Consider the following 26,678-nt stretch of genomic DNA (forward strand, 5'->3'; position numbering starts at 1 on the left):
ACCAACCCCAAAGACTGCACATTATACCTCTGGATCTTGTAATTATGTGAGCCAATAAATCACCTTTGTCATTTCAGCCTGTCTGAGGTTTTTCTTGTGTCTAAAAAGATGTATATCTGACAAAGGGCTAATACCCATAATATATGAAGAACTCTCAAAACTCAACAATAAAATAGCTAATAACCCAATTAAGAAAATGGGCAAAAGAGGGGCTCCTGGATGGCTCAGTCGGTTGAGTGTCTGACTCTTGGTTTCGGCTCAGGTCATGATCTCATGGTTCGTGAGTTCTAGCCCCACACTGGGCTCTGTGCTGACAGTGCAGAGCCTGCTGGGATTCTTTCTCTCTCTCCCTCTCTCTCTGCCCCTCCCCCACCTCTCTCTCTCTCTCTCTCTCTCTCTCAAAATAAATAAATAAACTTACAAAAAATAAAGGAAATGGGCAAAAGATTTGAAGAGATACTTCACAAGGGAAAATATTCAGGTGACAAATAAGCATGAGAAAAGACCATCAACACCAGCTATCAGGAGCAAATTCAAACCACAGTGAGAAATCACTACACATCCATTAGAATGGCTAAAATAGCAATCCCTATCAAAACAACACCAGCAGTCTTCACAGAGCTAGAACAAACAATCCTAAACTTTGTATGGAACCAGAAAAGACCCCGAATAGTCAAAGCAATCCTGAAAAAGAAAACCAAAGCAGGAGGCATCACCGTCCCGGACTTCAAGCTGTATTACAAAGCTGTAATCATCAAGACAGTATGGTACTGCCACAAAAACAGACATTCAGATCAATGGTACAGAAGACAGAACCCAGAAATGGACCCACAGACGTATGACCAGCGAATCTTTGACAAAGCAGGAAAGAATATCTAATGGAATGAAGACAGTCTCTTCAGCAAATGGTGCTGGGAAAACTGGACAGCGACATGCAGAAGAATGAACCTGGACCACTTTCTTACACCATACATAAAAATAAACTCACAATGGATGAAACACCTAAACGTAAGACAAGAAGCCATCAAAATCCTAGATAAAGCAAACAAAAACCTCTTTGACCTCGGCTGCAGCAACTTCTTACTCAACACATCTCTGGAGGCAAGGGAAACAAAAGCAAAAATGAACTACTGGGGCCTCATCAAAATAAAAAGCTTCTGCACAGCAAAGGAAACAATCAGCAAAACTAAAAGGCAACCAACGGAATGGAAGAAGACATTTGCAAATGACATCAGATAAAGGGTTAGTATCCAAAATCTATCAAGAATTTATATCTATATCTATCTAGATTTATATCTATCAAGACTTTATCAAAGTCAACACCCAGAAAACAAATAATCCAGTGAAGAAATGGGAAAAAGACATGAATATACACTTCTCCAAAGACATCCAGATGGCCAACCAACACATGAACAAATGCCCAACATCACTCATCATCAAAGAAATACAAATCAAAACCACAATGAGATACCACCTCACACCTGTCAGAATGGCTAACATTATCAACTCAGACAACCACAGATGTTGGCAAGGATGTGGAGAAAGAGGATCTCTTTTGCACTGCTGGTGGGAATGCAAACTGGTGAAGCTACTCTGGAAAACAGTATGGAGTTTCCTCAAAAAATTAAAAATAGAACTACCCTATGACCCAGCAATTGCACTACTAGGATTTATCCAAGGGATACAGGTGTGCTGCTTCAAAGGAGCACATGCACCCCAATGTTTATAGCAGCTCTACTGACAACAGCCAAAGTATGGAAAGAGCTCAAATGTCCATCGACGGATGAATGGATAAAGAAGATGTGGTATATATATATACAATGGAGTATTACTCGGCAATCAAAAAGAATGAAATCTTGCCATTTGCAACTCTGTGGATGGAACTGGAGGGTATTATGCTACGCAAAATCAGTCAGTCAGAGAAAGACAAATATCATATGACTACACTCTTATGAGGAATTTAAGGTACTAAACAGATGAACACAAGGGAAGCGAAGCAAAAATTACACAAGAACAGGGAGGGGGATGAAACATAAGAGACTCTTAAATACAGAGAACAAACAGAGGGTTGCTGGAGGGGTTGTGGGAGGGGGGAATATACTCCTGAAATCATTGTTGAACTATATGCTAACTAACTTGGACATAAATTAAAAAATACATAAATTCTATAAATAAGTAAATAAACATTAAAAAAAAAAAAGAATGGCTATAATAAAAAATCTGGCAATATTAAGTGTTGGCACAGATGCATAGCAAATGGAATTCTCACACAATGCCAGTGGGAATGCAAAATGGAGCAACCACTTTGGAAAACAATTTGACAGTTTTGTTTTGTTTTGTTTTCTTATTAAAGACTATTTTTAGAGCAGTTTTAGGTTCACAGACAGCTTCTTTTAAAGTTGAACATACAGGGGCGCCTGGGTGGCTCAGTCGGTTGAGTGTCCGACTTCGGCTCAGGTCACGATCTCGCGGTCCGTGAGTTCGAGCCCCACGTCGGGCTCTGGGCTGATGGCTCAGAGCCTGGAGCCTGCTTCGGATTCTGTGTCTCCCTCTCTCTGACCCTTCCCCGTTCATGCTCTGTCTCTCTCTGTCTCAAAGATAAATAAACTTAAAAAAAAAAAATTTTAAAAAAATAAAAAATAAAAAATAAAGTTGAACATACAGTTACCATATGATCCAGCAACCTCCCTCGTAGGTAATTATCCAAGAGAGATGAAAATCTATAGTCACACAAGAACTTGTACATAAATGTTTTGGGTGGCTTTATTCATAAGAACTAAAAACTGGAAACAGCCCGAATGTCCTTGGGTGGGTGGAAGGATAAACAAACTATGGTACCTCTATGGAATGGAATACCACTCAGCAATAAACACTACAACACATGCAACAACATGGACGGATCTCAAGTGCATTGTGGTAAGTGAAAGAAGTCACACGTGAAAGGCTACATATGTATGATTCCACTTATATGACATTCTGGAAAAGACAAAGTTATAGAGATATAAGACAGATCGGTGGTTGTCAGGGCCTGGGAGAGGGTGGGGGTAGAGGGCAGATGGACCACAAAAGGGCGGCAGGAAGGAATTTGTGGGAAGGGGCAGATGAAACTTCTATAATCTTAATGGTGGCGGTGTTTACATAACTACGCATGTGTCAAAACTCACAGACATATATGCACTCCCAAAAGTGAATTTTATTATATGTAAATTTTTTTGAAGTGAATAAAAACAAAGTTCTGTCTCTACAATCTTTTGGATGAAACAGAGTTTGAACCCTCCGGGAAATTTTAGAGCAATTGGTAAAATGAAAGTGACTGCTCTGAGAAACAGTCTAATATAAGGGGTACACCTCTAGATATATATCAAAAATAGACAAGTACAGGGACGTCTGGGTGGCTCAGTTGGTTGGGCATCCAACTTCAGCTCAGGTCATGATCTCACAGATGATGAGTTTGAACCCCACATCGGGCTCTCTGCTGTCAGAGAAGAGCCCGCTTGGGAATCCTGTCTCCCTCTCTCTCTGCTCCTCCCCTGCTTGTGCTCTCTCTCAAAAATAAATAAACATTAGGGGCGCCTGCTTGGTTCAGTCAGTCAAGCATCCGACTTCAGCTTAGGTCATGATCTCACCGCTAGTGAGTTTGAGCCCCGCATCGGCCTCTGTGCTGACAGCTCAGAGCTTGGAGCCTGCTTCGGATTCTGTGATTCCCTCTCTTTCTGCAACCTCCCCTGCTCATGCTCTGTCTCTCTCTGTCTCTCAAAAAATAAAAAAAAACGTTAAAAATATTTTTTTCTTAAATAAACATTTTTTAAAAAGACAAGTACAAATGCATGCAACTTCAAAAACTGATACATATAGGTATTCGAATAAAAATAGCAAAGTAAAGTTAATGGGAGAAAGCTTCCTGGAAAGGCTAAGCAGAATAATGTTATAAGGGTGAAATCATGCAAGGATCTGAAAGCATTTTGGAAAGCATTAAGACTTATGAAAGTGTACATTTCATAATTTTCTTTGCATCCCCTACAAGGCCTAGCATAACATTGTACATATTGCTGGTGTTTCATAAATAATTTTTGTTTATTCTTGTTATTACATATGATCCATAAATAAAATAAATTGTTCAAAGGAGTGGAAAGGCATTCAAGTCAAAAGGGAGTGTCCAGAAGAAGTTTCTGTTAGTTCCAAAGCGGGTCAGATCCCAAGGACTTTCCCCTTGTTATGGGCAAAGTTCAGGGGGGTTCACCTCGTAAAGTCTTAATCCAGGACAACTGAGGTCCTGCTTTTGTCTCCAGCATGGTTTGCAGTTTGAATAACTGGTATCAATCTTACGCTCCCTGTTCTACACAAAGATGTAGGTTCGCCAGCTATAAAAACACCATCTCCCAGCTGCTCACGGTGGGCAAACTTCCTGCAGCAGCCCCCTCTACTTGCCTTCCTCTCCTGCTTGACGTGCTGTGCTCAGGGCTCTGCAGAAACCGGTGTTGATGGTATCTCTTTTCCCAGATGTGCAAGGGCCCTCTTTCAGCTGCAGATCAGTGACATGACAATTAACCTTCAAAGTAGCCTGATCCCAGGTATGGGGCGCATGGCAACAACCACCTCCGGAAAGTTAGCATCTTACAAGCCCACTAGTACCGCACAAATCCGGTACTGCTCTGATTTGCCAAAGTGGAAGAAAACTGCTTACCTAACTGTTGTTACTCGTCCTGCCAGGGCTGTGAAAGCCGTTGACCTCTCCCCGTCAAGAGGCTCCCTTTCGCACAAGCCATAGTCTAGAGAGTGTAAAGAATTAATTTTATTCAAACATCCTATTCCCTCTCTTTAGCACACCTCCTACGGAACATTCCTCCTGGACACCAAACTCTGAACTGTTTTTTGTCAAGTTCTCCTTCATTCTCAACTCTACCATCTGCTAGTTTTTCATGAAAACATCTTAGTCCTATGTCACTATTGTTTTGGTTTTAGTTTTCTGGTACTGCAGGTTGGATCTTCTCAAGTACACCTATCTCAAGTTTTAATGTCACAAAAGACAGACACGGGCTCTGATCTCATACCGTGGAACCTAGGAACACGCGATTTTTTTTGTGAAGTTTATTATTATTATTTTTTAGTAATCTCCACACCCAGCGTGGGGTTGGAACTCATGACCCCGAGATCAAGAGCTGGATGCTCTTCTGACTGAGCCAGCCAGGGGCTCTAGCATGTGATTTTTATTTTTATTTATTTATTGTTTTAACGTTCTTTTTTTCAGTTTGTTTGTTTGTTTGTTTTGAGAGAGAGTGAGCAGGGGAGGGGCAGAGAGAAAGGGAGAGAGAGAGAGAATCCCAAGTAGGCTCTGCACTGCCAGCACACAGCCTGATGTGGGGCTCGAACCCACAAAGTGGGAGATCAGGACCTGAGCCTAAACCCTTAGTCGGATGCTTCACTGACTGAGCCACCCAGGGGCTCCCTAACACATTATTTTAAAAATAAAAAACATATTACACAGATGACCTAATGCAAAGATCTAATAAAGATCTAATGTAAAACGTTCACAGCTCCGGGCTCTTCCTCTAGCTCCTCTAAAAAGGGATTCCGTGAGTCACCAAGTTTAGGGATTGAAAGGCATCCATTCCCTTCCAAAAGGTTTTCTGGGTATGTTTTTAAAATGCAACAAGTGTGGGGTGCCTGGGTGGCTCAGCTGGTTGGGTGTCCGGCTTCGGCTCGGGTCATGATCTCACGGTTTGTGAGTTCGAGCCCCGCGTCGAGCTCGGTGCTGACAGCTCGGAGCCTGGAGCCTGCTTCGGATTCTGTGTCTCTCCCCTCTCTGCCACTCCCCTGCTCGTGCTCTGCCTCTCAATAATAAATAAACGTTAAAAAAAAAAAAAAAAACTTAAAAAAAAATGCAATAAGGGAAGAGACCTGCCTTCATCTCTTTTCCCTATTTCACATGCTCAGAAGCACAAGGGTTCCAAACCAATGATTTACAAATAAGAAGTCATTTCACAAATATTTATAATATACATACTTATATTATGTATATATAATATATATTTTTAAAGTTTATTTATTTATTTTGAGAGAGAAGCTGTGAGCTTGAGCAGGAGAGGAGCAGAAAGAGGGAGAGAGAAAGAATCCCAAGTCGACTCTGCATTGTCAGTGTGCAGCCCCTATGTGAGGCTCAAACTCATGAACCATGAGATCGTGACCTGAGCTGAAATCAAGACTGAGCCACCCAGGCACCCCTATTATATATTTTAACTTAAGAATGTTTTTCATGTTCAATACCAAAACGCAGACCCTGCGCCCTGCAACCTTATCCACTGCCCCCCCCATACACTCAGTATGTTCTCATCTTCCCCTACTCTTCTCGTGGTGAACACACAATGCCTAAGTCCCCTTAACTCTTCCTTTGCCCCCAGCTCTAACACAGCTCAGATGCCCTGTTAGTTTCATCTTTCTAGTTGTGGCCAGATCTGGGAGACTATTTCTCAAAGGTAGGAAGTACCCTGGAAGTTTGGAAAATGTTCCCTACCTGACCCACAGAAGAGAAGTTTGGAAAAGCCTTCAAAGCCACTCGTGGGCTGTTAAGTTCATGCATCTGAAACAAAAGCAGCCACCCAGAGGACTGTCTCCCAGTGGAACTCAATCACAAACCACAGAATGGCTCCTACGCCAGGAGGGACCAAGGCTGGTGAAGTGGAATCGTCCAGCCAGACAGCTTTTCCCCAGGGTTGTGGGAGAAAGTCTCTGAGGAGGCGGCTCTGGAACCAAATAGGGGAAGATGGAAAGCAGCACCTGGGTTGGCCAGATGCAGAGAGAACAAGTAAGCCATCCCTGAGTGGAGCCTGGAGACAACTGCGGGATGCATAAATTAACACCTGAACTTTGGTGGCCATCAGTTCACAGTAACAAAACAAATCAAGGCAGTAAGGTAAGCCAGAGCTCAGGTGATGTGTTTAAAGTGATAGGGACAGGAAAGGCCGGGAACCTGGTTCTATCACTATTGTTTTAACATTCTTGGGGCAAGGCGCGGTGAACGTCTCTGGGCCTTTAAATCTTCCAGATGGCAGAAGTTTCTCAGGCATATAGATGCAGGACCTAAGTGTTCTAGGTTTAAAATTCTTGGTCCCATGTGCCTGTGAGAAGTAAGTTATTCTTTTTTTAAAAAAAAAATTTTTTTTTTAACGTTTATTTATTTTTGAGACAGAGAGAGACAGAGCATGAACGGGGGAGGGGCAGAGAGAGAGGGAGACACAGAATCGGAAGCAGGCTCCAGGCTCTGAGCCATCAGCCCAGAGCCCAATGCGGGGCTCGAACTCACAGACCGCGAGATCGTGACCTGAGCTGAAGTCGGCCCTTAACCGACTGAGCCACCCAGGCGCCCCAGAAGTAAGTTATTCTAACATCATAGGATGCTTTGCCAGTCAGCTAGGTTTTATATATATTCTCTTATTTAATCCTCATAATAACACTGTGAGATGGCTGGTTTTTTTCCATTTTAGAGGAGACTACGGCTTACAGAAAGTAAAGCTTATAGAGAAGTAGTTAACCCCATGCAGGTCTTTAAACACTCCATCTGTTATTCTCTGCATTGCCCAGTGGTTTTCAAACTTTGTTTTTCAAGGCCTTTAACAATTTCATGGATTGTTTGTGGGTTTTTTTTAAGTTTATTTATTTTGAGAGAGAGAGAGAGGGAGAGTGCGTGTGTGTGTGTGTGTGTGCACACACGTGTGCATGCGGGGGGCAGGGGGCCAGAGGCAGAGAGAGAGGGAGAGAGAGAATCCCAAGCAGGCATCGCACGGTCAGCACAGAGCCTGCTGCGGGGCTCAATCCTACGAACCACAAGATCGTGTGACCTGAGCTGAAATCAAGAGTTGGAGGCTTAACCAACTGAGCCACTTAGGCACCCCTGCTTGTGGGGTTTTATGGACATTCTTATAGCAAGTCAAAAAACTTTAGACCACTGCTCAGTAATGCCTGACTTTGGTATCACCCTTTGATTTGAAATACATTTGGTTCCCTCGGTAACCCTCAGAAGGTTAGGCCTTACTTTTCCCTGATGCTGCAATGATTAAAACAGATAAGTAGTTCACAGATAGGGTCTGGGTGCCTTGAAAGAAAGCCTCACTTCTGTAAGAATCCCAGCCTTGCAGGGCTGGGGTGAGAGAAGTGGGCAGAGCCAAAGGAAGTCTGTTACTGATGCTCTGTGCCATTGAGTGATAATGCAACGTTCATCTTCCTGTTGAATACTTTGAAGTGCTTTCCCAGTTATGAATGAAATTCTCTCAGATTGTTTGTTTAAAACTCCCTTAAACAATGAGCTTTTAAACGAGTTACAGTGGCTTTCTGTATCAGCAGTCCAACACATTTCTACAGTGACCGCTCTGACAGACTGTCACGTATATTCCTTGATTTTGTGGTTACCCCCCCATCCGAACGGTCTTCTTGTCTTTGAGGAATCCCCTACCGTTCGAACTTGAGTAAAAAGCAGGGCTAGTATCCCACTTTAAAAGTAGAAGGAGGGGGAAAAAAGTAGAAGGAGCATACACTTCCTTTCCCAGCACCTCTTGTAGTTAGGGAGCAGGCATGTGATCTGAACTTGGTCAATCGGTTGTGCCCACCTGGAATGTTGGCTCAGGCAATAGTAATGCAGAGACTGAAGCAAGGAAGCAGAATTTATTCTAGCAACAGCAATATCTAGGCCAGGGGTAGCGTGCAGTGTCCAGTGCTGGCAGTGACAAAGGCTTCATCAGACTGGCTCTGGGGTAGGATTTTGACAGTGGTTATGGCTCTCTTCCTCCTCTTCATTTATGTCCATTTTTAGAGCTTGAGTTACCAGGAGGGCCCATGAATATCCAACTCCTTCTGGTTGTTCAGGCCCAAACTTTGGAGACTCTCTGAGTCTTTTTTGTAACCCTATATCTAATCCATGAGGAAATTCTGAAAGTGGCCTTCTCCTCCACTGGTACTCACTGGTGGTACTCACCATGACCCCTCACTAGATTACTGCAATAGCCTCTTTTTTGTTTTAAGTTTATTTCTTTTGAGAGAGAGAGAGAGAGAGAGAGAGAGAGAGAGAGAGAGCATGCGTGAGGGAGGGGCAGAGAGGGAGAGAGACAGAGTCCTGCTCAGCTTGAACCCATGAACCACGAGATCATGACCTGCCCCAAAACCAAGAGTCGGACCCCCAACTGACTGAGCCACCCAGGGGCCCCACTGCAAGAGTCTCTTAACTTATCTCCCTAGTTTCACCTTTGTTCCCATGCAGTCCTTCATGTCTTTACACAGTAGTCAGTGGTTTTTTGTTTTTGTTTTTTAAAATAATTTTTGTCATATATTTCATTATCAATGATTGTGGAGGGAATTCTTTTTTAAAAATGTTTATTTATTTTAGACAGAGAGAGTGTGAGTAAGGGAGGAGTAGAGAGACAGGGGGCCAGAGGATCCTAAGCAGGCTCTGTGCTGACAGCAGTGAGCCCAATGTGGGGCTCGAACTCACAAACCATGAGATCATGACCTTAGGCAAAGTCAGATGCTCAACCAACTGAGCCACCCAGGTGCCCCGATAATTTTATTTATTTATTTATTTTGAGACACACAGAGAGAGAACCAGCGGGGGAGGGGCAGAGAGAGAGAGAGTGGGACAGAGGTTCCTAAGCAGTCTCCGTGCTGACAGCAGAGAGCCCGATGTGGGGCTTGAACTCACAAACCAAGAGATTATGCCCTGAGCCAAAGTCAGACGCTTAACTGACTGAGCCACCCAGGTGCCAGTGCTCTTTAAAAACTGTAAGTCAGATCCTGTCACTTCTGCTCAGAACCATCCCAGAGATTCTCATCTTACTCAGAATCCAAAATACTTATGGAGGTCTATAGGATTGGCCCCTTGTTTGCTGCCTTTCTAATCTCATTTCCTATCACTTCCTCACTTGTTCTCCTCTGGCCACACTAGCCTCCCTGCTCGTTTTCTAGATGCTGAGCACACTCTCGGAACGCTCTTCCCCAAGACGCCCATCTGACTTGCTTCGTCACTCCAGTCAGGCCTCCACAAATGTTACTTTATTAAACGGGCTGCCTTAACCCCATCCTGTCTAAGCACTCCTTTCCTCTTCATTTCTCTTCTCTAACATCTGACTCAGTCCTCTTTATTTTTCTTCTTTAGCATCCAAAATACAATATATTTGTGAGTTTGTTTATTGTCTATCTCCCCTACTACAGGGAATTTGTTTATTTGCTGCTGTATCCCCAAGGCCTAGAAGACTGTCCAGCACAGAGTAAGCACTCAATAAATATACATTAAATAGACTTGTTGATCAAATAAATCAGGCATAGTTGACTTCTATTTCTCACAATGTAAACTCCTAAGAGCCTATTCTGATAGACACAGTGTAGGCCCCAGTACACTGGGGATCAAATTCGTCTCTCCTTTAGTGACTTTGAGCAAAGTCACTTAACACCCAGGGACTTAATTTCTATGTTGCCCCTCTTTGCTCTAAGATAATTTTACAATTTTTTGAAAAATTCAAACTTCAGGGGCGCCTGGGTGGCTCAGTTGGTTGAGCATCTGACTCTTGTTCAGGTCAGGTCATGATATCGCGGTTTGTGAGATCGAGCCCCACGTCTGGCTCTGGACTGACAGTGCGGAGCCTGCTTGGGATTCTCTCTCTCCCTCTCTCTCTGCCCCTCCTCGGTTCATGCTCTCTCTCTCTTTCTCAAAATAAATAAATAAACTTTAAAAAAAATAAAAATAATCCTAAAAACTAGTAAATTGAAAAAAAAGTGCCAAATTTCAAAGCAAAAATAGAATAGGTATTTTTCCAAACTACATCATTCTTTAGCTTTTACAATTAGCATTTATATCGTCTTCAGAATGAGCCATCTCTCCCCAAAGTTTTATTATACTCAGATAATTCTTATGTGGCCAATGCTATTTATCAGCACTGCCACCAATATTGTTCCCATAATCATCATGAAATAAAAGCAGCAGGCTAAAAGAGAATTTCAGAGGAGGGGAAAGCTCACCATGAATTATGTTGAGAAGTGAATCGGGCTGGAGCTAGATTTGAATGAAGGATGGATTTAGGTGAGCAGGGGGGGAAAGGTGGTCTGCAGTCACTTTATACAGGGAAGAGCAGAGTGCTACAGGCACATGATGAGGAGGTGGAATAATCAAGAGTAAGAAAGTCCAGTCTAGCAGGGATACCCACAAGCTATGCACTGGCTTCTCTTGATTTCTAAGAAAAGATTTAGACACCACAGCTTAAAGTTTTGTCTTAGGACTTGCTCCAAATTGTCCTCATGGCTTCATCTACGACCCATCGTGCTTCCTCCATTTGCTTGTATCCAAAGACTGCAATAAACATTTTTTTTTAATTTTTCTTTTTTAACGTTTATTTATTTTTGAGACAGAGAGAGACAGAGCATGAACAGGGGAGGGTCAGAGAGAGAGGGAGACACAGAATCTGAAACAGGCTCCAGGCTCTGAGCTGTCAGCACAGAGCCCGACGCGGGGCTCGAACTCACGGACCGCGAGATCATGACCTGAGTCGAAGTCGGCCACTTAACCGACGGAGCCACCCAGGCGCCCCAATAAACATTTTTTTTAAAAAAGCTCCTTTGCTTATTCACTAACTCCTACAAAATTTCAGGCCTTTTTCTCATGACTTTGTACCAGACCAAATTTTTCCCTTCCTGTACTAACTATATATTTTAATGTATATACTGGACTTTCTGATTATTCCTGTAAATTTTTGTCTTTTAGCCTATTAATTAGAATTTGAAATCCTAACTCTCCAAACCAATATAGTAGGTTATAGGTACTACTTTCAGTTTATGTCACCTGAAAATTTCAAAATTATTTCTCATGGGTCTTTATCCAACTTGTTGAATAAAATGTTGAATGAGATAAGGCCTGGGACTTCAGTGATCTCTCGCCAAGTTGAAATTGATCTTATCAGTACTTGGATTTAACTTTTGAAATCCACAATAAAGAAATTCACTCGACTGTTTTGCAGGGAAGAGGTTGTAGTTTAGTAAATAGGGCAAAGGACTGAGATTCCTATGAACATGATTCTGAAACAGACTTTGCCACTGACAAGTCAACAAACTTCTCTTGAACTTATTTGGAAAATGAGAGGGCTCCATTTCCAAAATTCAAGGATTCTGTCATCCAGTTCATACTTCTCCATGAAAAGAGACAATATTGTACCACCTCTTTAGGTACCCATTTTCTTCTCAAAGACAGGGCAATAATATTTCTCTTTGGCCTAATTAATAGTATTTCAGCAAAGATGAGTCTTATAAGATGCTCAAGTCTAATTTCAATTAGTCTAATGTCAAGTAGTCTAATTTCAATTCATTCCACAAACATTTGCTGAATGCATACTGTGCCAGGATTATACTAAGGGGCTTCTAAAACAAATCACCAACAACAGAAAACAAAGTTAATTAGAAATAGATCCTGCATTCCCAGATTTTGGATTTGTGCAGCACTATGGAAGTATGTCTCAGACTCCTTTCCACTGACACCAACGATTGCAGTCTCCATAGCATCAATGTTTATGCATTTCATTGAAGACTAGTGTCTTGTCCCTGAATTCTCTGATATTCTCTCATTCCCTCAGAGGCCATATACAACTCCCATTTTCTTTATTCTATTTTTCCAGTGTTTGCTCTAGGACCTTTAGGAAAATGTGAATTGTATCAATTAGGATTTGATCAAGGAAGCAGACCACTATGAGTAAAATAGAGTAAAGGATTTATTATGGGGATCGGGTCTTTTGCAATCATGGGAGCTAGTTAAGCAGTCTGTGTAAGTCTGTTGCTTCTACATCTGGCATTGGCCCTGAAGTCAGCAAGGCCAGCAGCTGCAAAAGGAAGATAGACACAATGTGGGAGAGACAGAGAACAAAGTGGAACCCATGAGGACAAATGAGCTGTGTGTGTCTCTTTCTCACTTCTTCTACTCTAAATGCAATAGGGGATCTATATGGTAGGTTGGTGTTCCTCAGCATAGAGGACATGAACATGGCCCAGAATTTGGAGAAGATGAAGGAGAAGATCCAGTGGGATATGGCTCCTGCCCCAAACCAACAAAATGAACCAGCAGACAACTGACAACATGTAACCTACGTAACTGCACCTGCCCTACGCTGACCTTTAGAGCACAAAATTGGCTACTACTTTACTCTTACCTTCAAAATCTCATGCAAATCTCTCTTGTGACAATTCTAACTAGGAAGCATACAGGGAAGGATACGAGGAGGAATATAGTTCTGCCTTAGCTACCATCGACACAGTACAAAGCTGTCATCAGAATCAATGCACAACTGGACAGTCCTTCCAAACATTTCCTCCCTTACTCTTCAGAGCCTTTTAAGTATTCATTCCTGTGTTCTCTGCTACTGTACTTGTTTCTATTATCAGGCTAGGAAAACAAAAACAAAAAACTACAGGAAAAAATTATTATTTAAAACCCTAACATAAAATTCTAAAACTTTACATTAAGACATAAAATAAAACTAACTAAATAAAAATATACTATGTTCAACATTAAAAAGTTAGTAAGAGAGGTGCCTGGGTAGCTGAGTTGGTTAAGCATCCTACTTCAGCTCAGGTCATGATCTCACAGTTTATGGATTCAAGTCTCACGCTGGCCTCTGTGCTGACAACTCAGAATCTAGAGCCTGCTTCAGATTCTGTGTCTCTCTCTCTGTCTCTCCCCGCTCATGCTCTGTCTCTCCTAAAAAATAAGTAAACATTAAAAATAATTTTTTTAAAAAGCTAATAAGATAGGAAGTTAGGCCCCAATTAATCTCAAAATTCAATCAAACTCCATGCACAATCCTAGTAGACTTATTTTGTAGAACCTATACTTTGCATGAAAGATGAAAGGGCCAGGCACCTGGCTAGCTCAGTCCCTGGAACGTGCAACTCTTGATCTCAGGGTTGTGAATTAGAGCCCCATATTGAGCGTAGAGATTACTTAAAAATAAAATATTAAAAAAAAAAAAAAAGATTAAAGGGCCAACAATAGCCAGGATAGTTGTAAAAAAAACAAGGTAAGACTTACTCTACCAGGACCAATAGGTGGTTGCCAGAGGAGGGGGTGGAGGAATGGGCAAAATGAGTGAAGGGGTCAAATGGTAAAAATTTCCACCCATAAAATAAATGTCAGGGGGATGTAAAAAAAAAAAAAAAAAAAGACCTATAATAAAGACATAATATTGAACACCAGGGTAATAGTATAGGGATTGTCAAGGCTGCCAGTGAACCAGAATAGAGAGCTAAGTGCAGATAAATACAAATATGATCAAGGTGACATTGCAAATTTTGTAGGAAAAAAAAGGATTATTGAAAAAATAATATTAGAATAATTAGTAATTCATAATTTAAAAAATTATGAGATCCCTATTTTATATCATGTACAAAAAAGAAAACTCTAGGGGCACCTGGGTGGCTCAGGTGGTTAACTGTTCAACTTTGGCTCAGGTCATGATGTCATGGTTTGTGGATTCGAGCCCTGCATCAGGCTCCCTGCTGTCAGCACAGAGCCTGCTTCAGGTCCTCTGTCCTTTTCTCTCTCTGCTTCTCCCCAGATTGTGCTCTCTCTCTCTCAAAAATATATAAACATTAACAACAACAACAACAAAAAAGTAAAAATCTAGACAAAGACCTAAATGCAAAAAACAAAATTGAAACATTTTTAGGAGAATATTGGAGAATTTTTTTTATGACGTTGGATATAAACGTTAAGGAAAAAACTGGTAGATCATGCAACTCTTGATCTTGGGGTCATGAGTTCAAGTCCCATGGTGGGCCTAGAGCTTACTTAAAAAAAAAAAAAAAGGATAGTATTATAACTTAAAACTTTTGTAAAACAAGAGACCATAGATAAAGTGAAAAACAAGCCACAGGCTAAGAGAATATGACTGCAATAAATATTACCTACAAGGAGTTAATATTTAGAATATATAAAAAAATGCGACACCACAATAAGAAAGTAAAAAAGAACTTAATAGAAAAATGGGCAAAAGATATGAACAAGCAATTTGCAGAAGAGAAAACCCAAGTAGCCAATAAACATAAGAAACTCAATGTCTCTACTAATAAGAGAAATGCAAATTAAAATAGATTTTTTTACTCATATTCATCAGACCAAAAAACATTTTGAAGTCTACAAAAACCAGTATTGGTGAGAATGTGAAGAACCAGGAACTTACACACTGCTAGTGAAAGGTAAATTGGTACAACTATTTTGGAAAATGATTTGGCAATAACTAGTAAAGTTTAAGATGCACATAACACATGACCCAACACCTCTAGTTGAGTAGAAATATTCTAGTCTAGGGGTGCATGGGTGGCTCAGTCATTTGAGCCTCTGACCCTTAATTTTGGCTCAGGTTATGATCTTACAGTTCATGAGATTGAGCCGTGTGTCAGGCTCAATGTTGACAGGGTAGAGCCTTCTTGGGATTCTCTCTCTCCTTCTCCCTCTGCCCCTGCCACTTGCTCTGTTTCTCTCTCTCTCTCTCTCTCAAAATCAATAAACAAACATTATTCTCTCAAATAAATAAACATTAAAAAGACACTCTAGTCTAGAGAACTCTTACATGTGTGTACAAGGAGAACTATCAAGAATATTCATTACAGCACTAATGTAACACTGAAAATTGGCAACAATCTAAATGTCCATCAAGAGGTAGTTAGAAAATAGAAACTGAGGCATATTTGATATTTGGTCCTATAAAGATATTTGATGGTTAAAATGACTCTACTAGAATTACATATACTACCATGGATAAATATAAAAAATAATCTCGAAAGGGAAAGACAATTTGCAGAATAATATAATATTCTATAATATATATTATAATAATAATATAAAGTTTAAAAACAGGCAAAACACTAGCATATATTATATTATACAGTAAATATAAAAAACACACAAAAATGATATACATTAACATAATGAACACCACTGGGAAGAAAGAGAAAGAGATTTTATCATAAAGGGTACAGAGTGGATTCAACTATATATGTAATGTTCAACTTCTCAAATAAAAATTCTGAGGGGTGCCTGGGTGGCTCAGTTGGTTGGGCATCCGGCCCTTGATTTTGGCTCAGGTTATGACCCCAGGTTTGTGGGATAGAGCCCTGTGTTGGGCTCTGCACGCTGAGTATGGAGCCTGCTTGAGGTTCTCTCTCTTTCTCTCTCTCTCCATCTCCCTCGGGCCCTCTCCCCAGCTTGTGCTCGCTCCCTCTCTAAAAGAAAAAAAAAAAATCTGAAGCAACAAATGTTAAGAAGTGACAAGCTGGGTTATAGATATATTGTGTGTGTGTTTTTTTAAAGATTTTATTTTTAAGTACTCTCTACATCCAATGTGGGGTTCAAACTTACTACCCTGAGATCAAGAGTCTCATGCTCTCCTGACTGAGCTAGCCAGGTGCCCCTGTTTCCTTCATTTCTAAGTTCCTGCCCTTCCATTCCCACTGCCAATGCCTGATCCTCAGACTATTTTTGGCTAAAAGCCCTGAATTTTCTTGACTTTCTCATAAACTTTTAGATTTTTCTTGGCATTCCTAAAAGGTAAGGACAGTTTTCTTTCCCATACTTTGTAGATGGAGAGATTAAAGCCCATAAAAATGAAGGGACTTTAGCCAAAGTTACACAGGGTATTTAGGAAAATAGCTAGGATTGAAATAGAATTTTTCTGATTCTTCTTCTTCTTCTTCTTTTTTTTTTTTTTTAGTTTATTTGTTTCTGAGACACACACACACACACACAGAGAAAGAGAGAGAGAGAGAGAGAGAGAGAGAGAATCCCAAGCAGGCTCAACTCACGTGGGGCTCAAACTCACAAACCATGAAATCATGACCTGAGCTGAAATCAAGAGTCAGATGCTTAACCGACTGAGCCACCCGGGTGCCCCTAGAATTCTCCTGATTCTTGACCTTCTATTACAAACACTCTGTCATAATATTAAAAACAAAAACAAAAGCAAAACCAAGTAAACTAACAAGATCAATTAAAAGTACATACCTCAGGACTTCCTGAAAGATGGCAAAGAGTAACTGTGCCCCAGACTCCAAGCCTCCCCTGCTCTCCAAATTTCTAAAAAACGAATCATTGAAATAAGGAGAAACATCAGTATCAACAGTAAGATTTAAGGAATTAAACTCAAGGCAGCGGAAATACGTAGAAAAGTAATACAGGGCCTGTAGAAATAACAATACTATATTAGCTCGCAGTTAACCCAATCAATGAAATGGATAAACCATAAGAAACCACAAAAATACATTAGGGAGGAGGTGAAAGCTAATCCCTAAAGAAGATAAATGCAAGGGAACGTCTAGTCTAGAGGATCCTTGTATGTATTTGCTATGCAACACCTTGTCAGGATTATCACACTACCAAGTGAGATCATTCCGTAAAACACTAAAAACCAAAATGGACTCAGCAGGGTAGAGTAGCAACAGTGAAATGCAAAGTAATTTAGAGAAATGTATTAGGAAAGAAAAAATATAAATATATTTTAAAAGAACATGAAAGACGAAAGGCAGAACCAACCTTTGAAAGATAGAAATCTCAAAGAATGCAGAAAAACGGGCACATATGTAATCAATAAAAGTATAAAAGAATATTTTTTCACCCAAATAAAGAACTGAGTCTGGACACAAAGAGAGCTCAGAGAGGAAATGAAAATTAACTAGCAGAGTCCAAGATCATGGCTTATGGGAAAAGAAACTAAATTACTGTAAAAAAAATAATTCTAAGCCTTCCAACCTGAAAAAAAAGCAGGCTCTATTCAAGTTAGAGCAGCTTTATATTTTGCCATTAAAACGAAACCAAAGGAATCACTGAAAAAACACACTTAATTCAAACGTAAGTTTCATTAGTAAACAAATGGGCCAGGAAACCAACATTAGTTTGGCAAAATAGGAGACATATGGAGGCATATATCTTTTCATATTTGATATCTTCAAGAACACCAAGGCCTCTGGAAGCTACTGTTTGAAGAAAAGTGATTTTGAAGAAAAGTGGTATGTTACATGCCAACTTGGCTAGGATAACCCCCAGTTATTCACTCAAATACTACATTAGGTATTACTGTGAAGGTATTTTGTAGATGTGTCTTCAGTTCATAATCAGTTAACTTTAAGTAAAAGAGATTACCTAGATTGTCTGGCTGGGCCTGATTCCATCAGTTGAAATCTCTTCAGAGCAAAGCTTGGAAGAAATTCCACCTGTGAATTAAAGCCTTGGCTTGCCGGAGAGTTCCAGCGTGGCCTCTCTGATGACCTACCTTATGGATTTCAGACTTTTCTAGCCAGCCCTCACAACTGCAAAAGCCAATTCCTTGTAATAAATCTATTAATATATATCTCCTACTGGCCCTCTTTCTCTGGTGGCAATTTGACACAGAGACGTTAACTACAGTTGTTGGTAAGTCTTCTTCACTGATATTAGAAAAAAGGTATGGAAGAGAGATTGATTTCCTAAATTATAAAGACTCACAGCAAATTAATTAAGAATGAGAAGAAAAAAAAAGAATGAGAAAGTATGAGAAAGTCAAAAGATAAAGAAGCCAAATGGTTGGGGTGCCTGGGTTGAGCGTTTGACTCTTGATTTTGGCTCAGGTCACAGTCCCAGGGGCTGGGGATCAAGCCCTGCATCAGGTACTGCCCTGGGTGTGGAGTCTGCTTGGGGTTCTCTCTCTCTCATTAAAAAAAAAAAAAAGGGAATGCAAACTGGTGCAGCCACTCTGGAAAACAGTATGGAGGTTCCTCAAAAAACTAAAAATAGAACTACCCTACGACCCAGCAATTGCACTACTAGGTATTTATCCAAGGGATACAGGTGTGCTGTTTTTTTTTTTTTTTTTTCAACATTTTTTATTTATTTTTGGGACAGAGAGAGACAGAGCATGAATGGGGGAGGGGCAGAGAGAGAGGGAGACACAGAATCGGAAACAGGCTCCAGGCTCCGAGCCATCAGCCCAGAGCCTGACGCGGGGCTCGAACTCACGGACCGCGAGATCGTGACCTGGCTGAAGTCGGACGCCCAACCGACTGCGCCACCCAGGCGCCCCAGGTGTGCTGTTTTGAAGGGACACATGCACCCCCATGTTTATAGCAGCACTATCCACAATAGCCAAAGTATGGAAAGAGCCCAAATGTCCATCGATGGATGAACGGATAAAGAAGATGTGGTATATATATGCAGTGGAGTATTACACGGCAATCAAAATGAATGCAATCTTGCCCTTTGCAACTACGTGGATGGAACTGGAAGGTATTATGCTAAGTGAAAGTGGTCAGTCAGAGAAAGACAAAAATCATATGACTTCACTCATATGAGGACTTTAAGAGACAAAACAGATGAACATAAGGGAAGGGAAACAAAAATAATATAAAAACAGGGAGGGGGACGAAACATAAGAGACTCTTACAAATGGAGAACAAACAGAGGTTTACTGGAGGGGGTGTGGGAGGGGGAGATGGGCTAAACGGGTAAGGGGCATTAAGGAATCTACTCCCGAAATCATTGTTTCACTATATGCTAACTAATTTGGATGTAAATTTTAAAAAATTAAAAATTAAAGAAGAAGAAGAAGAAGAAGGAGGAGGAGGAGGAGGAGGAGAAGGCGGCAAATGCTTATTTTACAATATGATAGCCCGAGTTCTATTTTATTAGATACCTATAAACAGGCAAATAGAGAGTTAAGAATGTTTTTGGACTCCAGATATTTACTGGTGGAGTTAAAAATTGGGTGTTTGTGGTAGCCAGCTTCCAAGATAGCTCCCGATCTCCCTGCCTCCTGTATTTACGTCCTTGTGCTGTCCCTTCCCACAGTACCAGGATTGGTCTGTGTGACCAATAGGATACAACAAAAGTGACAGTTATCATTTGGAAGGTTAGGTGATAAAAGATATTAGAGCTTCCACCTTGATCCTTCTCGCTCTCTTGGACCATTTGCTCTGGGGGAAGCCATCTGCTAGATCCCGAATAATCCTGTGGAGAGGCCACGTGGGAAGGAACAAGGCCTCCAGCTAATAGCCACCAATGAACTATGGTCTTTGAGCACAGCTATCTGAGTGAGCTTAGAAGCAAACTTCCCAGCATCCAATCAAGTCTTCAGAGGACTGAAGCATCAAGTGACTTGTAGACTGTAATCTCAAGCACATCCTATTCAGACCTGCCCAGCTAAACCCCTCCTAGATTCCTGACTTTCAGAAACTGGGTGAGATAATAAATGTTTGTTGTTTTAGCTATTAAGTTTCCCTGTCAGATTGACTTAAAAGGCAAAAGGAAACAAAGTAAAACTCATAGAAGAGGCAGAATTGAAGAAGCAAGAATAAAAGTCAGGAAGCATAAATAGAAAGTAAAATAAACCAAGAATAACAATTAAAATTATCCTAAATAGTAGAAATCTTGCTATTAGAAGGGCAAAAAGCATCAATTATTTAAAAATCAATGAAATAATATATTACTAACATAGATACGTAGAAGCCAAGAGGCCTGGGAAAGCTAAACATCAAAGAATGGGCAAAAATAAACTACACTGACAAAAAAGGAAAGCAGCAATAGCTGCTTAATTAATATCAGATGAAACAGAATTTAGGGCAAAAAAGCACTTAAGGCAGGTGGTTACTGCATATGATGAAAGGTAGTCAATAATGAATAAAATAATAAAGAATTTGTATGGACCAACATGACAGCTAATTATATCATGTAGATTAATACCCATGTCATGTGAAAATTATAAAAATACAATTACAATGGAAAATTTTAATTCTTCAATATCAATGACAGATTAAGGCTATAATATATGTAAAGCTATAAAGGATCGGGGGGCGTGGGTGACTCAGTCGGTTAAGTGTTTGACTTCAGCTCAGGTCAGGATCCTGTGGCTCTGCACTGACAGCTTAGAGCCTGGACCCTGCTTCAGATTCTGTATCTCCCTCTTTCTCTAACCCCTCCCCATTTGCACTCTGTTTCTCTCTCTCTCAAAAATAAATAAATATTAAAAAAAAAAAAAAAAGCTGGAAAGGATCTAAACACTATAATTCATAATGAAGAACATTATTGCAGATTTTATATTCTACAAATAATGGCTATATATGTTCACATATAGAAATTGAACATATTAGATTATTGAGAAAAATCTCATTAAAGACAACAAAATATTTAATAGGCTATATTTTTTTATCTGTAGTTAAACATTAACTTCATTAATGTTTTCTTTTTTTAAAAATTTTTTTTTTTTTAATGTTTATTCTTGAGACAGAGAGAGACAGAGCATGAATGGGGGAGGGTCAGAGAGAGAGGGAGACAGAATCTGAAGCAGGCTCCAGGCTCTGAGCTGTCAGCACAGAGCCTGGCGCAGGGCTGGAACTCACGGACCGTGAGATCATGACCTGAGCCGAAGTCGGACGCTTAACCGGCTGAGCCACCCAGGCACCCCAATGTTTTCTTATAAAGAGTCCACAGTCATCTGTAAAATAAAGTTTCCACAAATAAGAACTTGGACAAAAAGAAAGAGAAATGTAAACAGACTGCTTTTGCAGGCCATAAAAGTATATGGCAAATGTCAGCAATTATGATTAGTTACTTCTTTTAAAAATAATAATAAAAATATCAACCTATCTAAATCTTTGTGGGAAAGTCAAAGCAGTATTTGGAGGAAAATGTATAGTTTCAAATATCATATTTTTTAAGACAGCAAAGAGATTGGATATAAAAGCAACAAAATCCCCAAAAGTAAAGAATGGGGCCAGTTAAAACCAAAATAAAGTTAATTGGAAGTAAAAGCAATTTGATTTTGTAAACACTATGAAATAGACAAGGCTCCAGCAAATGTAATCAAGAAGAGAGAAAAATAGGGGTGCCTGGGTGGCTCAGCTCAGGTCATGATCTCACGGTTCATGAGTTCAAGCCCTGCATCAGGCACTGTGCTGACAGCTTAGAGCCTGGAGCCTGCTTCAGATTCTGTTATCTCCCTGTGTCTCTGTTCCTCCCCCACTCATGCTCTATCTCTCTCTGTCTCAAAAATAAATAAGCATTTGAAAAGTTTTTTTTAAAAAAGGCAATGTAACTTAAAAAGAGAGAGAGAAAAATAGACACAAATTGTTAGAAATAAGGAGGTAAGTAATATATGAACATGGTAAAATTTTCCCTATCCTAAAGAAAAACCCTTTCTTTTACTATAGTTCTCTCCCTCTCCTTTTGAGAGACCCTCTCAAAAACAAATGATGTTTTTGGAAATATTGTATGTTTTCTGATGATAAGAGTAAAACAAGACTTACATTTCTGTTAGTAGAGTAGATTACACACAAGAAGACGGTCCCACCTGCTAAAAGCAACGAAAATCAGTGGGTTTTTTAGAAAATTGAAGTACAGTCAACACACACACAATGTTACATTGGTTTCAGGAGTACGACAAAGTGATTTAACAAGTCTATACCTTGTGCTACGCTCACCACAAGTACAGCTACCATCTGAAATTACTGGATTTTTAAAAAGTCTCCAATGTACTCAGAAGCTGACAAGAAATGAAAGATTCCTTAATTTTATTACGTTTATTCTAAGCCATTATTGGTTGAAAGAGATACCACTGCTTTATTCACTACTAAAAAAGGGATACAAGCCGTCAAACTATAACATAATGCTTTCTTATAATTAATACCTCTTGTTTTGTACTTACTGAAAGAGATATTTAATTTTTTAAAGTTTAGTTATTTATTTTGAGAGGGAGAGAGTGTGTGCGAGCTGAAGAGGGGCAGCGAGCGAGGGAGAGAGAAAGAGACTAAGCTGACAGAGCAGAGCCCAAAGCAGGGCTCGAACTCATGAACAGAAAGAGATATTTTAGGCTTAGTCATCTACTTTAAGTATAAATTACTCTTAGGTATTTATAAACAGTAAAATATAAGTGAAAAAATCATTTGCCTAAAACTTCCTCATTTAATCTTCCTCTTCCACACAACGCTCTGTGCCATCAAGAACACAAGCGATTTATTATTTCATAAAATAATCCTTAAAAAAATGAAAACCAGGTGGCACTGGACTCTCCAGCCTGACTTTGCAGTTATGTAGCACCAACCAACTTCTGACTCATGTTTCAGGAATGCTGCTGAATGTGTCTGATTCACTCTAAGAACAGTTCCCCTCCACAGACATTTGATTCCTAGGAGTTAAAAGAATGCTCCACTATCTGCCTCAAGATTTTCTTCCAAGCCACTGGTGGTTATTCTGCAAGATTTGATGCTTCGCTTTTGATATTCATACACACATAAACAATACATCTATGTTATGCCTGACCTTGGCTGCCAGTCAATCCAGGATGCCATCAGTTTAAGAGCTATATAGACTTCAGAGATGTTAAAATGTGTGTGTGTGTGGGGGGGGGGGGGGGTGGTGGTGGTGGTGGTGGTATATTTTGGCTAATAAAATAAGATAAATTATAGTAGGGATGAAGACATGAAAGAAATCTACCCAAACTGGAAAAGCTTATAGTTCACTTTTGATAGAACTTTGTCCCATGTGAGTTAAAAACAAAAGCCCAGGACTGCCTAAAATAGGGACTCTAAAAGGAGATTCTCCTCCCACCTCCCATAAGGCTGAATCCTCAAAGTGTTACACTCTCAGATTGAAGCCAATTAGAATTCATCTATTCCCTGCCCAACTATCACCACCAGAGGTCTACAACAAAAACTGCTCAAAACTTGGTGCTGGGTCAGGAAGAGGAGGAGATTATCTCCCCCAAGAATCTGTAACCACGAGCTACTCCAGGGCAGGTGTGTAGCCCAACACATACAACCTAGATACCTGAAAAGAGTCTTAAGCCAAAAATTAGGTTTAATAGTAGTCTTAGTACAATGATGCCCTCACGTGCCCAAAAGAAGCAAAAGCAAATCTCCTGGAAGGAACTCATCTTCATCCCAGGTCTTAAAGATTTCCCAAAGGAGAAAGAAATTTTTTAAAATCAGTTCACAGTCAAACAACAATATAATGAAACAAACACAAGTCACAAAACAACCAGGAAAGAAAGCACCATGAGCAAGAGCCAGCAGGAAAGACAGGAAAATCAGAACTGCAAAGACATCAGATATTAGAATTATCAGGCACCAAACAGGAAAAACCAACATATCTAAAAAGAAACCAAGAACTAAAAAAAGTAATAATTAAAACTAAAAATGTTCTGGGGCACCTAGCTGGCTTAGTTGGTAGAGAGTGTGACTCTTAATCTCGGGTTTGGGGGTTCAAGCCCCATGTTGGTATAGAGATCACTTAAAAATAAAATCTGTAACAAATTACAAAAATTGTTTTCTGAATAGGTCTAATAGCTTTTCAGACACAGACAAAAATAATGAACTAGAAGATAAACCTGAAAAAATTGTACGGAACAAAGAAAAAAAAGATGGTAAATATGCAAAAGGTAATGAAGGATATAGTGTAAGGGTCTAACAAATGACTATTTAAAATAGTCAAGGAGGATATTAAGAAAATGGGGTAGAGGAAATAATTGAAGAAATAATGGCTAACAATGTTTTAGAACTAAAGAAAGAATTCAATTCACAGATGCAAGAAATCCAATGAATTTCAAGCAGAATAAGTAAAAAAGTTATACCCAGACCTACAACAGGGAAATGACAGAACAACAGTAAAAAACAAAAAGAAATAAACAAAACTACACTGGAGGCAGCCGCTAAAAAAAGAGAGATTAGCTTCGAATATGTCACAATTAGAATGACAGATGGCTTATCAATAGTAACAATGGAAGCTAGAAGTTAATGAAGTAATATTTCTAAAGTGTTTAATGCACTGAACAAAGCAACTGTTACTTTTCAGGGGCGCCTGGGTGGTTCAGTTGGTTAAGCATCTGACTCTTGATTTCGGCTCAGGTCATGATCTCACTGTTCATGAGCTCGAGCCCTGCATCAGGCTCTGCACTAACTGCTTGGGATTCTTTCTCTCCCCCTCTCTCTGCCCCTCCCCAGCATGCACACACACACTCTCTCAAAATAAATAAACTTAAAAAAAAAAGTAACTACTAAAATTCTGTGGCCTGTGGAAATATCTTTAAAAACAAAGGCTAGGGGTGCCTGGGTGGCTCAGTCGAGCATCTGACTTTAGCTCAGGTCATGATCTCACAGTTCATGAGTTTGAGCCCCGTGTTGGGCTCTCTGCAGTCAGTGCAGAATCCACTTCAGACCCTCTGTTCCCCCGTCTCTCTCTGCACCGTCCCTGCTTGAGCTCGCTCTCTTTCAAAAATAAGCATTTTTTAAAAAGCCACAAAGGTTAAATGAAAACATTTTTCAGACAAAGACAGAGTTTGCCACCACAGATCTTCATTACAGGAAATTCTAGAGTGTGCACTTTAGTCAGAAAGAAAGTGATCACAGATGGTCTAAAATGAAAGAATAATGGAAGAACAAAGTGGCAAATACATAGGTTAATCCAAACAAACACTGCCACAGGGAAACGCGGGGTAACAATGCCTTCCAAAATTACGAAAAACGAGGTAGAGCCTTTAAGGAGATAGTGAGGATGGGATCATAAGGTGAGGGCTCTAATCCAATAGAATTAGTATCCTTATAAAAAGAGGATAAGACACCAGACAGCTCTCCCTTTCCTTGCACACACAGAAGAAAGGGCATGCGAGGACATAAGAAGGCAGCCTCCTGAAAGCCAGGAAGAGAGCTGTTACCAGAAATAGAATCTGCTAGCATCTTGATCTGGGATATCTAGACTCTGCAACTGTGAGAAAATAAATTTGTTGTTCAAGCCATCCAGTTTGTGGTATTTTGTTATGGCAGCCCAAACGGCCTGATACTCTTACTTTCTCAGACATCCTTATATCTAGGAGTGAAAATGACACTTGGTTATGGCTAATAAAACATATAAAGAAATCTTAGGGTATAAACTCTTGAGAATGCTTTTCATCTTTCATTTTTTTTATTATTGTTTTAAATGTATGCTAGGACCTTTTTTTTTCCCTTCCAATGTTTATTTATTTTGAGAGAGAGTGCACATGCACGCGTAAGCGGGGGAAGGGCAGAGAGAGAGAGAGGGAGAGAGAATCCCAAGCAAGCTCCACTGCTGCCAGCACAGAGCCCCAGGCAGGGCTCAACCCCATAAACCAAACTGTGAGATCACGACCTGAGCTGAAATCAAGAGTCAGACGCTCAACTGGCTGAGCCAGCCAGGCGCCCCTGAGAATGCTTTTTTAAAAAGGACAGACCCAGGGGCGCCTGGGTGGCGCAATCGGTTAAGCGTCTGACTTCAGCCAGGTCACGATCTCGGGGTCCGTGAGTTCGAGCCCCGCGTCAGGCTCTGGGCTGATGGCTCGGAGCCTGGAGCCTGTTTCTGATTCTGTGTCTCCCTCTCTCTCTGCCCCTCCCCCGTTCATGCTCTGTCTCTCTCTGTCCCAAAAATAAAAATAAAAAACGTTGAAAGAAAAAAAAAATTAAAAAAAAAATAAAAAGGACAGACCCAGAAGGTATGCTCCTTCGGACTCCCTCCATTTTCCTAGCAGACCAGCATTCCTTTCTTGTGATCACAAGGGGATAGGCACAAGGATAATGCCCTATGTGACAAGGGAAGCAGCAGGAAAGATGAAGGTAGCCTGGGTATCTGAATGGCATCATCATATATCTATCATCAGTATTTATTCAGTGCTATATACCAATGAATGGCCGAT

At 40.3% G+C, this 26,678-nt stretch overlaps 1 protein-coding gene across 3 annotated transcripts in view; it reads right to left on the reverse strand.

Moving 5' to 3' along the window:
• The window catches only part of SNRPE (small nuclear ribonucleoprotein polypeptide E), a 143,826-nt gene that overhangs the window by 79,721 nt on the left and 37,427 nt on the right, over window positions 1-26,678 (reverse strand). For 2 of the 3 annotated variants that reach the window (XR_008424573.1, XM_019432451.2), the window contains exon 5: window positions 17,018-17,089. Coding sequence is in view for 1 of the 3 variants with exons in the window: in XM_019432451.2 (XP_019287996.2) it covers window positions 17,019-17,089 (71 nt within the window). In the remaining 2 variants the exon portion in view is untranslated. Of the gene's footprint in view, window positions 1-12,716; window positions 12,843-13,604; window positions 13,718-17,017; window positions 17,090-26,678 lie in introns of those variants that run through there. The other variant, XR_008424572.1, reaches the window with a different exon arrangement.

Source organism: Panthera pardus, unplaced genomic scaffold (genome assembly GCF_024362965.1).
Source record: "Panthera pardus isolate Hobbes unplaced genomic scaffold, ASM2436296v1 HiC_scaffold_21, whole genome shotgun sequence".
Taxonomy (NCBI): Eukaryota; Metazoa; Chordata; class Mammalia; order Carnivora; family Felidae; genus Panthera; species Panthera pardus.